The 18431-nt window shown below is 40.7% G+C and overlaps 1 protein-coding gene across 1 annotated transcript in view; it reads left to right on the forward strand.

The window, feature by feature from the left end:
* ENOX1 (ecto-NOX disulfide-thiol exchanger 1) overlaps positions 1 to 18431 on the forward strand; it is a 251530-nt gene that overhangs the window by 22081 nt on the left and 211018 nt on the right. The window contains exons 2-3 of the mRNA XM_028106142.2: positions 15796 to 15939; positions 17014 to 17151. Coding sequence (XP_027961943.2) covers positions 15796 to 15939; positions 17014 to 17151 — 282 coding nt within the window. The remainder of the gene's footprint in view (positions 1 to 15795; positions 15940 to 17013; positions 17152 to 18431) is intronic.

Genomic DNA, 18431 nt, shown 5'->3' on the forward strand with positions numbered 1-18431 from the left:
GAGAGGAGAGGGCAGGGGGTGGGACAGGGACTACAAGGGCACAGTCACCCAGAGTGGATGCTGCTGGGCAGGCTCAAGGAAGAGTAACGAGGCCTGTGTGCTGGGGGCTCTGGGAGAGGGGACGCCGTAGGAACTGAGGTTGCAGAGGTAGACCAGAAGGCACATTCCAGAGGACCTTGAAAGCCATCCAAGAGTGCCGGAAGCTGTTTGTGTATGATTCTGTGATGCTAGGAACTTGAACCATATGAAGACAAGAGTTCAGCTTTAGCCTCAAAATGCAAACTCAGTCGCCATTACCCCAGTCTATTTTCTTACCTTCTTTACTCTTAATATATTTTTTTTAAATTCATTTGAGATGGATTAGTTTTCAAATGGGGAAGCTTAATATCTTTCCCCCCAAAGTTATACATTAGGGATTCTTTTTTATGGTTTAAAATACCTCACATGGGGACACCTGGGTGGCTCAGTCAGTTAAGTGTCTGCCTTCAGCTCAGGTCAGGATCCCAGGGTCCTGGGATCGAGTCCCGCATCGGGCTCCCTGCTCAGCGGGGAGTCTGCTTCTCCCTCTGTCCTGCTACTCCCCCTGTTTGTGCTCTCTCTCTCTGACAAATAAATAAAATCTTAAAAATAAAATATATTACACAAATAAAAACTTCTCCATATAATAACAAAAGGAGAGCTTTAAGGTCATGACTCTTTGAAAATGACTTTCTGTACCATTGAGTTTCTTGGCATACATTGGCATTTAAATAAAGTAAAATACAATTTTAAAAACTGCTACACTTCTGTAAATCTAGGAGAAGAAAAAAAGATCTGTGAACAATCAACAATTTGCTTTTATTTTCTATTAAATTGTGGTGTTTTTTGCACTTGGTATCGTTTACTGAATATAAAGTAAAATCCACTCATACTCCACTTACCGTAAGCGTGCCTACAAAGAAAACCTCATTTCCAATCTAATTATGGATATTGTTCCTTCGTTAAAAATTCATAGGGTTTGTGAATATGCCACAGAAGTACTGGAGTACCATTATTTCCGCAGCTCTTTTCCCACTGCCAATTCTGATCGGAATTTTAAAACACCCATATCTCTGAGGGAAAAGGAAAAAAAAGAAAAGAAAAAAAGAAATTATGAATATAAATAGAAAGACCTTCTGACCAAATATGCTACAGTTTCCTAATTTAGTTTCAGTGTAGGCAGGTGAGGGGACGGGGAAAACAGCCTTCTGCTAGCCTCAATATCTTGTTACAGCCACTGACTTCTCCCTCTCAGCAAACTTTCCATGTGCCATTAACTCAGAGCTGGTCAATTGTTTCAGATAAGGGGAGGAAACCGAAGAGTCGGCAGCTTGCCCTTGGTTAATGCCTGTCCACCTCATCAGTGAGACCTAAGTCACACTTGGCTTGTTAGTACAGTGCATGCTGTTGGCAGCAGTGGACAAGACAAGCAATGCTTTTGGTTAGCCTCCATGGTGAGCCCCTGTTGTTTAGAAGCTTTCACTGATTTGGGTCAAGAATATTCAAATACATGGGGCACTTGAGTGTCTCAATTGGTTAAGTGTCTTGATTTGGGCTCAGGTCATGATTTCAGGGTTGTGAGATCGAGCTCCGCTCTAGGTGTAGAGCCTGCTTAAGATTCTCTCTCCTCCCCCCACTCTCTCTCCTCTCTCTCCCTCCCTCTCTAAAAAAATAAATAAAAAGAATATGCAAAACTGGTGCAGCCACTCTGGAAAACAGTATGCAGATTCCTCAAAAAGTTAAAAATAGAGCTACCCTGTGACCTAGCAATTGCACTACTAGGTATTTATCCAAAGGATACAAATACAGTGATTGAAAGGGGCACATGAACCCTGATGTTTATAGCAGCAGTGTCCACAACAGCCAAAATAGAAAGAGTCTAGATGTCCATTGACTGATGAATGGATAAAGAAGATGTGGTGTGTGTGTATATGTATGTATGTGTGTGTGTGTGTGTATATATATATATATGAATATATATGTATGTGTGTATGTATATATGTGTGTATATATATATATATATATATATAATGGAATATCACTCAGCCATCAAAAAGAATGAAAACTTGATGTGGATGGAACTAGAAGATATCATGCTAAGCAAAATAAATCAGTCAGAGAAAGACAAATACCATTATGATCTCACTCATGTGGAATTTAAGAAACAGAACATGAACATAGGGGAAGGGAAGGGGAAATAAAATAAAATGAAAACAGAAAGGGAGGCAAACCATAATAGACTCTTAACTACAGGAAACAAACAGGGTTGCTGGAGGAGAGGTGGGTGGGGGGATGTGGTAACTGAGTGATGGGCATTAAGGAGGGCACTTGTAATGAGCATTAGGTGTTATATGCAAATGATGAATCACTAAATTCTACCCTTGAAACTAATAATACAGTATATGTTAACTAAATTGAATTTAGATAATTTTTTAAAAAAAGAAAATGCAAATGCAAGAAAACAAGCAGAGAATATAAAATAAGAATATGTAACTGCATATAACAAAGCCATACTGTCCTGCAAGGTTTTGTAGGAGAGGGAGGTCCCCAGCTCCACGCTCAGGGTGACAATTTATCTTTGCTGATTTGAAAAGTAACTGCCGCAATGATGATAATCCTGATAAGCACATGGCGGGACTCTGATTCAGGTGCACGTCCCACAGTAACATAGATCCTCATGCCTCCAGCACCTCCAGTATGTCAGTGATCCCTTGGGCCAGGGATTAGACGTTGGGATTTCTGGTTTACTCAGCTCCTGCTTTTCTGTAGCTCTTGTTCTATGCTAGCAGGCAGAAAGGAGAATTGGACCTCCCGCCTGCCTTGTAGCCAGCTGCCGGGGTAACGAGGTAGCCTGTGTTAGAGACGCCACCTCAGGTAGATGTAGGAGAAGTAGGAGGAGAGGGAGAGTTAGCACAAAGCGGGTAAGGAAAGGAATAGTAACCTGACTTTACCGCCCACTCTTCCCATTCATATGGCCCTGAGCAGCCTTTCCATCTTTCCATCCTTCTCTCTCAGTATGGTATTTCATTAGGTAGTAAAAGCATGGTGGGGGAGCTGGTGAATTGGACATTATACATAGGACTTACTCACACGGGGCTAACAGTTACGGGCATCTTTGGTGGTGATGATGCTTACACCACGTTCTCAGCTCCAATCACAGACTTACCCTCAATATATGCATTTGGACAAAGTTAAGCCCAGTTTGGGCCAAGACATCTGTGAGACTTTCTGATAAAACCTAAAATATATAAGGCTACACGTCAACTGTAGGTAAATGTCTCATGCATTTCCTTTTCTCTAAATGCACAGTTAATACTCTTTAAGAAAAATGTGCTTCTCAATGAAGCACTGGTCTTGAGATGTTTTCCAGCAGCAATTTCCGATTTGCTCAAATTATTTCCCTTGCCTACTTTTCTAATTGAAGTACAAGGGTCAGCTTGACTGGGAATCGGGGGGAAGGGCCATGCAAAGACAACAAAGCTTCTGGGTCCTGATTACCTTGGGATCCTTGGGCTGTGGCTCTACCTTGCCTTGGCAGGCTGCCTCCTAACACAAAGCTGATACTGGCATTTTCCCTCCCAGCAACTCTGGCTTCATGTATACTTGCTTCTCATAGCAATTCCTGGTTTCAGCCTACCTGTCTCTTGGGGAGTGTGGGGAGGGGGTGAAGGGAGGAATCTTAGTGAGTGTCCTTCCTTACTGCAAGCCTAGCAATACACTAATGAATAATTCTATCTGGAATCTAGTTATTTTCTTATGATAGGCAAGCTCCTAGTGATGTGGTTTTGGAATGTAGGTAAAGTTTGGTGCGTTGTGGTCCAGACCCAACAGCCAAGAAAGAATTCTTGAGACATCTTTGGTGCAAAAAAGGTGGTTTTATTAAAGCACAAGGACATGACAGATGGGCAGAAAGAGCTGCTGCTCCGAGGTTATGAGGGGTGGCTCTGATTATATGCTTGGGAGTTGGGGGAGGTAAGGAAAAGGGAGGTTTCTAAAGGATTTTCATTATGTTAAAGACTCAAAGGATACTGGAGGCCTTGCCATTGTCAAGTTCAGGTTGTTTTTCCCTTTAGCAAGGCATTAATATTAAGACAGTTGGGAGCTTCCTGGATGAACGTCACACAGATCCCACCCAGGAGTGTGTGGGGGGGAGGGGGATGGTTTGCAGGGTGTCAGTTATGCTTTGTCCTCGGCTTGCCTTCTGCTCCCTCACCACTAGGAGTATCTAGTTTGCCACACTACAGCAAGCTCTAGTCTGCTAATGCTTTTTTATTTTGCAAACTCTTTCACAATTGGGTGTGTGTCTGGCTCGCCATTATGTTCCCGATCTCAAACACACTGCCTGCATACAATAAGTATTTAATAAAGATCTGCTGAGTGAATGTGTCCCCCGGGGAGTGGAGTAACCCTTTACCTTAGACTTATGTGTCTTTAGAGCCAGTCAGACCAAGAAGGGCTTCTTTGTCTGGCTCTTTGTTGGAGAAAACCTCAGTTCCCCAAATCTATAACGACAGAGGCCCAGGCTGAAACAAACTGAGCTTGGTGTTCTGTTGTTCATTAGCTTTGTGACCTTGGGTAAATGAGCCAAAGTCTTAACTTTCTGAGTCTTTTCATCTTTTGCAAAAAATTGCTAATAACATCTATCTCATAGGTGGTTGTTGATTTTTCATAAGATCAAAGACGTGGGGCTGTTACATAAGAAGCTATTTCCCAGGGGGTGCCTCTGGGGTAAGGGTGGAGGGAATGACATTCTCCCTTTACCTTACAGACTTCTGCATCCTGAACTCATTGAACGTATTCGTGTTAATTATAATACCTTGAAAATAAAAGTGTCCTTTTAAGAATATTCATTTCCATCTACCAAACCTATATTGACGTTCATTCTCAGATTGGAAAGAACTGTGTCACTGCATTCCACCACCGCAAATGTTGCTACCAGAGAAAAAGGGACCGTGGCATCCACAGGTTAGAATGGCAGCAAGGGTTTGGGGCATGTATTTGGATGAAGATTGTGTCTCCTGTTAGTAAGAGTTTAGTATTCAGAGATTGTACTGTGAGAAGCCTGGAAAGGATGCTGCATTTAGTTTCGTGTTGATTATGTGTCTCCCAGTGATGTCAGCCTTGTTGGTCAGTTATTAATTGAAATGCTTTGTGTCGTAGCGACTGTGTCAGGTTGATCCTTTGGAGAAGTACGTGAACACATGTCTCCTTGATTATGCAAGTCATAATGTCATTTCTTTTATTGCATTCATGGTCAAGGCCTGGTGACTATCTGGAGTTGGCAGCCGCTGCCCCTGTCGAACACCCCTGTCGAACACCCCCATGTACACTGCACTGTTGAGCCGCCACATGGGCATTTGCTTTGTCGTTATTTTACAATAACCATTATAACAAACCATAACATTTAGAATTGCATAAGAATAAGAACATCAGAGGACTTGAAGAGCAGAATATCTTTTTCATTAAGACTGAGAAGAAAAAAAGTGCGAGAGTGCTAGTGGGGATTCATTTAAAATATTTGTCGAGGTTGGGTTTAAGCCATCTTGCTGTGAAAATAATAAACCACGGTAGCAATAGCAACATTCTGTAATTCCCACAAAGCACATTCAGCATAATTTCTTTTTTTATAAATAATAAAACCATAAATAAATGTGATTACTTTAAAGCTAACCTGAAATTACATTCAGTACCACAGGCCAGATGTTTTCCTCTCGTATCTGTTTCTTCAGGTCAGTCTTTGCTCCCCTCCTCCATCTTCCCCCCGATTATACATAAATTGTCTGTGAAGAAATAACTGGGGATGGCCTTTGATCCTGAACTGAGGTTGGCAAATTTAAGGGGAAAATAGAGCCTTACTTATCGCACACATCATAGGCAGGAAGAAGACAGTGCCTCCGGGTAGCCATTTAAAACTTTTGCAGACTCCAGGATGCCTGGGTGGCTCAGTTGGTGAAGCGACTGCCTTCGGCTCAGGTCATGATCCTGGAGTCCTGGGATCGAGTCCCACATCGGGCTCCCTGCTCAGCGGGGAGTCTGTTTCTCCCTCTGACCCTCTTCCCTCTCGTGCTATCTGTCATTCTCTCTCTCTCTCAAATAAATAAATAAAATCTTAAAAAAAAAAAAAAACTTTTGCAGACTCCAGTGGCGACAGCTTTACTTTGCTTTTGGAGGTCCCACCCCACATGGCACTGAACACACAAAACGCACTCATATCTGATGTTTGATATTATGTCTATAGGACTTTTGGACAGGACTTCTGTAATTCTGCTTTTGAAATTATTTGCCTACAAGTGACTCCTCTCATTTGAAACCAGCTCTGAATTTTCCATAATGGTGCAGACTCGGGAGTTTTTTGCAACGTGAGAAAGCCCCACTTACAAATGATTTTCAACTATAATGATGTCTATATGACTAATAAGTGTGATAATTAGAGTTGTCATAACACAAAATTTCCTGATGTTTCATTAAATAAGTATTTGGTTTTGATGATGCATGTTTCACTGTATGTTGACACAGAACGTTTTCAGCTTTCCAACATTATGGTAGACTATGCCTTTAGTACATAATTGATAACACAGCCACAGCTAGAAAACTAGGCTACTTTCCCAGGGCAGATGCATTGTTGCTCTGGAAGATTGGAGTAGAAAAAGAGATTCTGTTTGAAGAGCTTAGTGCTCCAAATGCCATTCCCTTGTACGGAAGGATTCTGTATGACATTCTTAAGAGGCACGTATCTCCTCCTACTGACAGGGAGAACGAGTATTAATGGGAGAAGGTAGGGTGGAGGATAGCACATTTACACCCTTGTATGGAAATCTGTAACGGAGATAGAGAGCAGAGATCGAGTTACAGCCGTGGCAGCAGCATTTTCCAGTGACCTTCAGCCTTGTTCTCAGCGCTGGAACCTTCTATTGCCCTTATCCCACCCCGCCCCCCTTTCGGGGCAGGAGCTTCCATGGAGGTTTTGTGTGTTATAAAGGCCTCGCTGAGATCACTACGTGCAGCCAAGTCCTTACCTCTGATGATGATCCTGACCTCCAAAAGCAGTTAGAACATAAAGCCTTCACCAAGAAAGAACCAAGACAGTCTTTCTATTAGCTTCTGAATCACAAACATCCCTAGAGGTTAGAGCCACCTTGCTGTATACCCTCCAACCTCCAGTCTCAAGAACCTGAATATTTTCAGGCCCTGAAGGCCTTCCTCTTATCTGAGCATCTCCATTTGAAGCTTGGTGAACACAGTCAGTGGCACCCAGGGTTTGACCCACTTCCTCAGAATGCTCCCTGCCAGCGTAGAACTTTCTAGTACATTCATTTGCCCCAGGAGTTAGCCCTCCTCCAACTAGCCCACCCCCGTGAGGTAACCACAGCATTTATGACTCCCCACAAAGTGAAAAGGACTCTCCCTAGGAACCCAAAGCCCCCACCAGCCTGCTCACTGGTTTCAGACCATAAACAAGGGCTGTGTGTGGTCATTTAGGGGAAGAGAAAACAAGATCTCTGGCCCAGGGTACCCCAGTGGAGGTGAGGTGTCCTGCTAAATCTGTAAATCCTGGGGCGGTCATGACTGCAGGGCTAATACTTCATCCATCGTGTTGCAAAGGCATCATTAAGAGCACATTAGTTTAAAGAATAACTAATACCTTGTTTGTGACCCAATGAGGAGAAATGTTAATCAGGATGAGCAACTGGCTCAGGCTGGTTAGGGTCTGATCTGGATTTTATTGCAAGTAGATTTCCATAGATTAGAGAGCTCTAATCAGGGCTTTTTTGGAAAACAGATAATTCATTTACCAGAGTTTGCAGCCGTGTAAGGGTCGGTTAGTCACCCGCTACAATTAAAATGTTCCACTTTGTAGCTTAATACGTTTTTCATGGTTGGGGCAAGGTGTAAAATGAGTACATAATGAAAAAAGTGAGTTCAAAACAGCACAAATTATAGAAGGATATTGCAGCCTTCTCTTATATAAGAAAATAATAATGTTTACAGAACTTGTTTTCTGTGTATAAGTGCAGCCGAAAAGACCAGCCTGTGACCGATATGCCATATACATGCATATACACTATACATGCATAAAAAATTACTCTTTGATTGGTGGCTGAATCCGTGGTTTATAGACCTCACACCTTGAGGGCTGTTTCTTTGAAGCCTGAAATCCACCTAAAGTCTATTTCGGAGGTATTACCTCTCTCTCAGAAGGACTCCTTCCTCTGGTCTCTCTGTTGCTCTTTCTCCGCAGCCCATCGCTCCGCCATCCCCAGGGAAGTTTCTGTGTAGTTACAGCATTGTGTTTGCTCAGTCTCAACCGTTTGAATGGGAATGTGAGGAGAACAGAGAGCGTGCAAACAGGAGACCAACTTGTCTGGTGAAGGGAAGCACCAATTCTCTGATCTGTCCTTATTTACATTCATAAACTTGTCTGTGACTTACGTGGTGGGTGGTTATGCCTCAACACCCCTATTCAGGGGATAGAAGAGTCCCTTTCCTGGGGCCACATGTGCCTACAGAAGCAGGGTTGAAGAGCAGAGCTCTGAGCTCTTTATTTTCCAGATAAGCACACTCAGCTGAAGGGAGAACGTGTGAACTGGCAAGGCTGTCTTGAAACAGTTTCCTGCCAGAAACATTTTGGGGACTTCCACATCTGGGAGAAGTTGGAATTAATGAAATCTTGGGCTTGAACCTTAATGTTCTATGAACCTGGGTGTGTTTGTCCTGAATCCTCAGGGACTTAGAAAAAGCTTTGCTTAAAGTAAGATTCTTCTGGTTTTAATGGACCCTGGCTTATGTTTATGGATGAGATTCCTTCCTTTAATAATTCACTCACCAGCAGAGTCAGCAATGATAATGTTCCCTGTGCTAGGTGTATTTTGGAAGGTAGGAAACAACGTATGACAGCATATTGTGCATGTGGTTGGTGGATATCCATTAACGAGAGGTATGAGTTGACCCATTACATGTTTCATAAACAGCCTTCAGGTGTAATATTGCCCTTCTCAGAAAATCTGAAATAATCTAAGTGTGGAAGCTCCTGTATTTTAAAACTTGCCTGTACAAAGACTTTGAAATTACATATTGTCACAGTAGCGTCTCGTCATATTTTCTTTTCCATTTTTAAATGGAAAGAGAAATACTTTTTCCCTAAGGTCTCAAGCCTTTTCTTTTATTATTTTGTTCAATTTAGAAATATAAAATGTAATATTTTTTTTAAAAGTGTAGGTTTCCTGAAAACAAAATCATTTTACTTTTGTCATTCGTCTACACTTATAAATGTAATGCCAAATTGTATTTTTCTTGGTCAGAGGATAATTGGCTTTATTGATTTTCATGCCTGTGCCGGTTGAGCTGTCTCTGGCAAATTTGGTAATTTTGTTTGATTTCATGAGTTTAGAAGAAGCCCTTCTGGTTCTAGTCTCATTCATATTCTCTCTCTCTCTCTGTCTCCGTCTGTCTCCCTCTGGCTCTCTGTCTCTCTCCACACTGAATTCTTTGAAAACTGACATGTCATGGGTAAAACTTTATTATCCATTCAGTAACCATGTCCTCCCTAAGATGGAAGGACAATGATTTGTAGTTTAAAACTGGCTGCTAGACAGAGTGGAAAAATGGAGGATGTAATCACAAATCCCTAACAGCATTTTGTTTGAGAAATGGCCAGACCTGCTTTTTGTCCTCTGTGGTGCATGCCAAAAGGAAATTTTTCCTTTCTTCCAATGATTTCACTTCTTTAGCATATATGTACTTCTATGCCCTTATTACACTAATGTCCTGCTTACTGGGTTTGGGGATGCTGTTATTTATAGATTTCAGCTCATTCAAAGAATAACCGTAAGAAGGCTCACCAAGGAGGAGCATCACTGTAACCTGATTATGACCCTACATTGGTTGCCAGGGAGGTGTGGTATCTTAGATCTTGGAGAATGACTTGTTAAGTGCACCAAAGCTTATCTGGAAGGATCTAACATTTTTTTTTAATTGCCTTCCTTTGACACTTTAAATTTGTCTGTGTTCTAGTTTCCAAAAGCAGTGTCCCCTTTTGTGTTCCTTAGCTTTCAAACCTCCAGCCTTTGGAATTGGATCCTGGAACTGAAATTTATCCCTTTGCTTCTTTATTAGTTCCGCCTCATTTTATTTATCTTTTTAATTTCCTTCCTTCCTTCTATGACTGAATTCACTTGAAAAACATATATGTGTGTGTGTGTGTGTATATATGTATACACATACAATTTATATATTGCTTTAAATATATTTTATAAATTTATAAACATTATAACTTTACATATAATATATATTTACATATAAATTACTATATAACTATTATATATAATCTATATAACTCTGTATTACACATGACATATATAATTACACATAATGGGTCAACTCATCCCCCTCGTTAATAGATATCTATAAATATAGATATATATAGAGAGAGGGTAAACACATGGACATCTGACACAGTTTGGGTCCTATGTTTGCTGCTGCAAGGTAAGCAAAGATGACTAGTCTCCTTAATCATTGTAAACTTGTTGTTTATTAGGGACATGGACATAAACAACTGATTCGAATACAAAGTCACAAATGCTGGTATAAAGGTCCAGGGAGCTATAGGAGCACAGCAGAGGGAGTCCATGGCTCCTTTGTCTTCTCGTTTAGAGAACAAACAGAAAACTACGAACTATAGGAATGGCATCTCTCCTCAGGGGCACCGTGCCACTGTGTATGTCAAATCGTGACACTTTTGAAGAGAGTTCAGTGATTTTATAAATATATGAGTAACCGTTTAGGTATTAAAGAAGACCTTTTGATTTCATGGCTTTGCCAAAACGTGCTGTAAGGTTTAGCTCTGCCTGAATTGCTCTTTGCCCAGTTCCAGCCTCTGCCTATAACCATCTCCAAGAGGTGACTTTTCTCTCCATCACTGAGAAGGATCTTTGTATCTTTCTTTGGTAGAATATTCCGACTTTACAATTCTCTCATCAAAAATCCCCCCATAAAATCTAATTCTTCATAAAATCCAGTTAAATCTAAATCTCTTCTTCAAAACCTTAATCTTTTCATTCCTACTAATCAGGAGATACTGATCATTCATAACCAACATCCTGTATATTTAACAGATTTGAAAATGTTATCATGCTTCATCATGTGGTACCTTAAGTAATCTTTATTATCAGCTGCTCCCCTAAAGCACATCCAGCACCCCCAAAATTACTGCTGTCTAAGAATTAAGGGGTCATGTAGACTTTACAGGCATTTCTATAGAGGGGACAAGAAAATGCTTATATACATTATGTACTTCCCAATGAGCCACCTGAAAATCTGCTTCAGTCATTTCTCTTGTCCGAAGTGCCTTTTTCTCAGGGGTGGTCCCCAAGATCCCTTCTTTCTTTCCCCTGAGAGCGCTTAGCCTTTGGGTCCTCTTTGACCACAGTTTGCAAAGCAATTCCACTCTGCCTCAAAACTTGCAGATGCTACTCATTTCCAAGATTAGTAAAACATTAAGACCCAGTACGTGGCAGGCCCATTCTCCTTAGAAGCCTAGTAGCCCTCTATAGTAATTAGAGTGTGTCCTTTGGGATTATTTGAAGAAATAATAGAATTTTATAAAACAGATGAAAGACATTAAGCTTTTCTAGTTGTTTCTCAGTGGGAGAATTGTCTGAACTACTTAGTTTACCATTATAGGAAGCAGAAATGTCTCCCTTATTATTCATACAGTTGCTTAAAAATCATGGAGTTAATACATAACATCTCTTTAACAATATTCTGTATTTTTTTAAGCTAGGGAACATTTCTATAACCCCGGGAGTATACTACTGATTACATGAACATCAAAGTGAAATATTTTCTTCATGCTGGAAAAGAAAAGTGGAACTTTGGATAGGAATGCATTTCTCTTTTTGCTATAAGTATAAGCCATGATAATGCTAATGAATAATTCCTATAAAATAAAATTCAGATGTCATATGAAATAAGTTTCCTTTGGAATCAACTCTTAACACATTAATAAATATGATTTTCTCACTATAATTATTTTTCTATTGAAGTTGACATGAACCTGAGGACTTAACATCAAACAAAATCATTCTTTTAAATTAAAAAGAAAGAGAATTTTCAAAACTTAACTCATCTCCCCCCCATTTTATAGCAATCTATGCTTTGTAGACAGTTACAGATGGGTTTTATTATTCATAGCATGTATGTATCCTTGGGACCTGTAAAAGTTGGACAGGGTTAGCAAGAGTTGTGTTATTTACAGTGAGCTAAGCCCCTGCTATTTGTTTGTTTGTTTTTGAGGATGGAAGGGGGAAACATAGTATTTGCATAGGCTTCGTGAGTTTCAAAAATTATTTACCCCATTGATATAGCCTAGTGAAATCCTGAACATAAATAGATCCTTGTTGAACAGTTACTAAATTGAGTATGAGGTTTTGTACTTGAATGTACCTTAACAAAGAACGGGTTAGAGTTCAGTTGAACCCTAGATAAAGCTGCATTGTTATCTTTGGCATTTTGTACATCTGATTGTCTTGTGATGATCTTATCGCACTAAAAGCTATAAATTCAAACTGCCAATTTCATAATTGGTCATCAGTCTCTTGAAAGCTTTCGTAGTTGCATAGACACAAAAAGACCTAGAGGAAAAAAATCATACACCTTTTAAATCACATTATATTATTTTATAAAGGATTTGTAGAAAATGAAGAAACATTCTGCTACCATTTAGGTGTGGAATAGAAAACTAAGGCAATGCTTACTTTTAGAAATATCAAGTGTTACTGTTTTAGAATTAATTGCATAATTACCCAGTAGAACAGTAAGATCCCAAGGTACCTTAATAGAAACACTACACTTCCAAATAAAGTAATAATTAGCACTTACTATATTCAAAGTACTTTATTAGCTATAATTTTTTAACTCCCCGCATCTCTGTGTGTAAATAAACACCATTAACAATATTAATCTTTTCTATAGTTTAGAAATAACACTAAGGCAGAGAAATTGATTTGAATGATAAATTAGGCATTATGGTTTTGAGTCATCTAAAGAGGCAGGTATTCAATAGAAACGATAGATGTTAGTAGAGTATGAAAATCATTCATAAATTGCCGCTATTCATAAATTACTAGGCAGTAATTAATTAAAAATATCTTTCATCTGAGCATCAAGGAAATTTACATTTTTAGAAGAATTTCATGGCATCCTTGAGACTCTTGGATATGCCTAAGATGTTGTAGAACTTACTTTAGACTTACCATTCTGGGTACACAGTAGTGACATGAAGTTGTATGACATTGAAACCATTGGGTTGGTAGATTACAGACATGTAAGAAATGTCACAGAGTCTCCGTAGGGGATACATTCAGGTTTATAAACCACATCTTGCCAACAAAGCAATGGGGTTTTGCTTGTTTTTGTTTCAATGATGCTCTCAATGAAACAGCATCCGTTTAGGATGGGCATGAAAGTGTGGGTAGGCGCTATGGGCCCCCGGGACATTTGATGCCCCTTTGTAACACCATAATCACTAAAGAAAAAAACTACCATCAGAACAGACAGTTATGGAGCCATGGAAAGCTGACACCATCCCTAAAATACTGTTGCAAAGAGTCAAGGTGAAATATGGCTGGTCAGGTACAAGTTGTAAAGTCTACAAAGTAAAGGGATGTTCTCTGCTGTAATATTCCAGAACCGTAGACTCATTGGACAGAAAGTTGTGATTAATGCCCATCTGGGGAGAACCCAAGCTGGAAGGAAGCCAGCCAACTAAACTTCATTTAGGAAGATAAAGGAAGACAAACAATGAACTTGTAATGATCTGAAATGACTCTACTACATGGCCATTTGAGCCTAAGAATGAACAGTGTAGCCAGACTCTGCTGTGGTGATCTGAACTGGCTGGAGGTGGAGAGGGGAAAGTGCTTTCAAGTTTCATCATAGAAATATAGCTGGTGTGTGGGTAGCCAAAGGGCACACATTTAGGTTAGCTATGTCTTAATGTTACTGAGTTGATTTTCTATGGTGAGACTTGTCGTCCGACAGCATCCATTGCCCAAGATAATTGATTCACCATAGATAAGCAAGTTCTCAATTCGTTTGGGTAGTAGAGTTTAATTGCAAGGTATAAAACATTTGTCCTGAGTGCAGTTTGCTCCTGGAGTTGAATTGTTTGCTATTGCATGATGATATTTCACCTTGCTGACAAACAATTGGAAAAATTTCCCCACTATCTGGCATGCCCTCTGGTCTCACACTAGGGGTTTGTGGAGACCATGGAAACAATTTGCTCATTTTATTCACCTCTCCTTGAAACATTGAAATCTGAGCTTCCATTTGAACTAAACTCATACTCAAAAGGCAGTGAGTTTTCTTTGACAGTATAGTGTTCAAAGGGAGTACTGATTCGGGTACCTAGAATCAAAGAAATAAGAGAGCATACCATAAAAGGGCCAAACTTTGCACTAGATATGCACAAATGGGCCATAACCTCGAATTCTACAATATCCTTTGGCAGAAATATGGATTAAAAATATTTCTAAGTTTGAGGGGCACCTGGGTGGCTCGGTTGGTTAAGCGACTGCCTTCGGCTCAGGTCATGATCCTGGAGTCCCAGGATCGAGTCCCACATTGGGCTCCCTGCTCAGCAGGGAGTCGACTTCTCCCTCTGACCCTCTTCCCTCTCATGCTATCTCATTCTCTCTCTCAAATAAATAAAATCTTTAAAAAAATTTCTGTTTATACCTAAATAAATTAAATTCAATTGTTATATCAAATCTGCTTAAAATTCAATCTCCTCAGATCACACATCTAAGCAGTGTGTTTTATCTCTCAGTTTTGAACTGGTGAAAGTGCACTTAAAATATGTATTATGAAAAAATATGTAGGTATGAATTCCGTGGTTTCGCATTTTTAAGAATGGAGAGAAGGCGTAGCATTTTATAAATAGTGTGCAATAAAGGGACCCTTTGCAGCTTTATTTAATGTTTTATTGTTATTTATTTTTATTAGAAAAGTGCTCTGAAAAGTTTAATAAAAATACATGTGCGTGCACGCACGTGTGTGCGCGCGCACGCGCTGTGAGACTCCGGGGAAAATTCAGACCAAACTGTGCCCTGTTCACTTTATCTCCATAGAACTAAAAGAAACAACTGCGTTTCCTTTGCTGCCTCAACATCCTCTCGATCTTCTTTTCTGAGCCGCCTGCCATTCTTTCCTTTTGCCTTTCCTGACTATTGTAATTTGGGTGCACTCCTTTACCAGCCTCACAGCGAAGAGCTTCTTGCCTTTCTCTTCTCCTTCCCTATTTTTTCCCTCTCCAAATACATTTCACAGACGACCGTCTTCCAAAATAACATCAATTAATTTTTTAACTTTAAAAAAAATCATATTTAGCCCTTAGTCTGCCCTCTCCATTGATGTGTAGTATGTGGAAGAGGCTGTTCAGGGGCTGATAAGCCCCATCTGTGATGTGTCTTCAGGAGGAGGCAAGGCACTAGCTGCTCGCTTGCTCACTCACTCGCGCATGGGGCTGCTTATTCAGGCAGCCGGGCTCTAGGTGAGCCGACAGCTGACCTGCCCAGCACCCAGAGCTGGGAACCCAGGCAGGACCCAGCTGCTGGGGTGCCGGAAGCAGCTCCTGCTCTGGGCCCCGTGCCCGTGACTCTGTGACCGTAACTTGTCCGTTGTCGCTTGTCTGTTTTTGCCTAGACAACAGTTCTGTCCTCGAAGCCTCCCTCAGGTCACTGTCACAATCACTCACCACATCGCTTTCCCCTTTTGCAGAATCCGATGACATCCGTGGGGACCCTGCACTCAGCCATCAGAGCGTTCCTGCCGCCCAGGATGCTCCTAATTCAGTAGTAGATGCAGGTGGCGTTGAAAGCATCACCCGGTGTCCCCAGCAGCTTCCTCAGATGATGGCTGCAGGTAAATGTCAGGGGCGGCCAGCACAGGACACAGCAAGGTGTTCTGAGTTAGTGGAAAAGCTTGCCCGGCCATGAACAGGTGCATTGACCTGGGAACCTGGGATCCTTATAGAAACCAGGCCGTACAACTAGTGTACATCCAGAAGCATTAAGTCAAATTGTACATATTTTGCTGAGTTTTTTTTAAAGCTCTGTGCTATTTGTTTTTAATATTATTTATTGGCTTATTTTGTTTTGATGAAAGTCTGAACTTGGAAGAAATATTTTGGAGGAGTCATTTTAGGCAGACACCTGCATTTCCTTAATGTAATGATCCAGAAAGCTTAGAAGGGAAAGAATGTTACAAGATAACACTAATGAATTCAGTCAGGACCAGTTTGGCTACTTGACAATGTTTTTAAAGATTCTTTTTTTTTTTTTCAAAGATTGTATTTATTTGAGAGAGAGAGAATGAGAGATAGAGAGCACGAGAGGGAAGAGTGTCAGAGGGAGAAGCAGACTCCCTGCCGAGCAGGGAGCCCGATGCGGGACTCGATCCTGGGACTCCAGGATCATGACCTGAGCTGAAGGCAGTCGCTTAACCAACTGAGCCACCCAGGCGCCCTTAAAGATTCTATTAATTAGTTAGAAGGTGTGCCTGCTCCAGAATTCTCCTCAGAAGCAGATGATTGTATTTATTTTTAGTCTACTAAGCCAGTTGACTTACCAAAGGAGTGGTCCTGCTTTGCCTCTCAACCTTGGAACTTAATGTTTTTTCACTGAGAGAGAGCAGCAGTTCTTCAGGTGTTTTTTTGTTTTGTGTGTTTTGTTTTGTTTTGTTTTTCCAGGAGTACTTTCTTAATGGCATGCTGTGTATAATACACACTACATGTCATTAAGTTTCCTCCCAGAATGTATTTGGAAACTCTTTCATGTTTACGTCTGGAGAAAACACTGCTGTAGATTACAGTGCTTTATTTTTGTGTGGTTTGGGAATGTGCTAAATGAAGTCTCACGTCTCCAGAAATGTGTGCTCTCCTTTAAAACAAACGCTCTCACCTACTGACTGGAAGTCATGGTTTGTTTCTCCCCACAGCAGCCGATGGTTTGGGGAGTATAGCGATAGACACCACGCAGCTCAACATGTCCGTGACAGATCCCACAGCCTGGGCTACCGCCATGAATAACTTGGGCATGGTTCCCGTGGGGCTGCCTGGACAGCAGCTCGTGTCCGGTAAGCTTGGGTTTGAAGGGATTTGTGGCAGTGCCAGAGGGTGTGGGGGACGGGGGCCCAGTCATCTCCCTCACACGAAAATGTTGAGTAGAGTCTGTGCTTTATGACCAGGGGCATGTTTGGCAGGCTGTGCTGGAGGTTCTTCTCATCACCTCACTCTCCTACCTAATAACCATTCTCGGAAAAAAGCCATGTATCTTCTGTAGCATTGCAATATCAAGTTCATATTTTTAATTGCTACATAGAAGAGCTAACATTTGCTTTCCAATTCGCAAAACTCTTTCACATACATTACGCCATTTGATTCCACAGTCATCTTTTTGAGGCAAGGAGATGTTGTTTATTTATTTGTTAATGTTCCCATGTAAAAGACAGGGAAACAGAGGACAAGCCTTTAGTTGGCTTTTCCAGCACTGACGGAGCATAACTAGAAACCCAATTCAGCTGACTTCATATTCTACATTTTTCCCATCACACTTTGGAATCATAATACAATGCATCCAATACAGAAAATGTTTAGAAATGTCACAAAGTAGAAGGCCAGTTAAAAGATTTCATCAGTTCATTTAATATATGTTTATTCAGGATTTTCCATGTGCCCTCTAACAAGTACTTTGGGAAACAGAATATGTGTGTGTGTGTGTGTGTGTGTGTGTCTTTGAGGACTGTGTCTCCCTAAATTGCAAAACAGAGCAGCAAAAAACAGCAATAAAAATAATGTGCAGAATCAGGTGTTAAGTAATGGCGCAGGCTAATAATGTAGTAATTTCCAGAAGGATGAACCACTGGGGCTTTAAGAGAAGATATTATCAGGGAGGTAGGACTTAAGTTGTCTGTGAAGATACCTAAGATTTGCAGTATTCACTCACTCACTCATCAGTTCATTCAGCAAGTACTTACTGAGTTACTGTCCTGGTGTGGGGCCTCCAGCTGTAAACAAAGCAGGTGTAGTCCCTGCCCTCTCGGAATTTGCAATGGAAAGGCAACAGTCAGTATATATGTTACGTCATTGTTTTAAAGTCAGAAGAACAATTCACTTTTGCCCATCAAGTTAGATGAGGGTAGACAGTACACACCAGGTAGAAACCAATAGCTTTTGGAGAGGTTGTTTCTACACCCACATACCTATGTATTTGGTGCTGAGTTGCCCAAGCATATTTGGTTGGTTGGTTTGTTGCTTTTTAATAGTGGCCATAGATAGAAAATTCTAAACTAGTTACAGTAAATTACATGTGTGTATACCTATATGTATATGTATTTACATATGGTTTATTTTTTCA

Source organism: Eumetopias jubatus, unplaced genomic scaffold (genome assembly GCF_037043125.1).
Source record: "Eumetopias jubatus isolate StellerSeaLion01/CBP00866 unplaced genomic scaffold, mEumJub1_p1.0 scaffold_3, whole genome shotgun sequence".
Taxonomy (NCBI): Eukaryota; Metazoa; Chordata; class Mammalia; order Carnivora; family Otariidae; genus Eumetopias; species Eumetopias jubatus.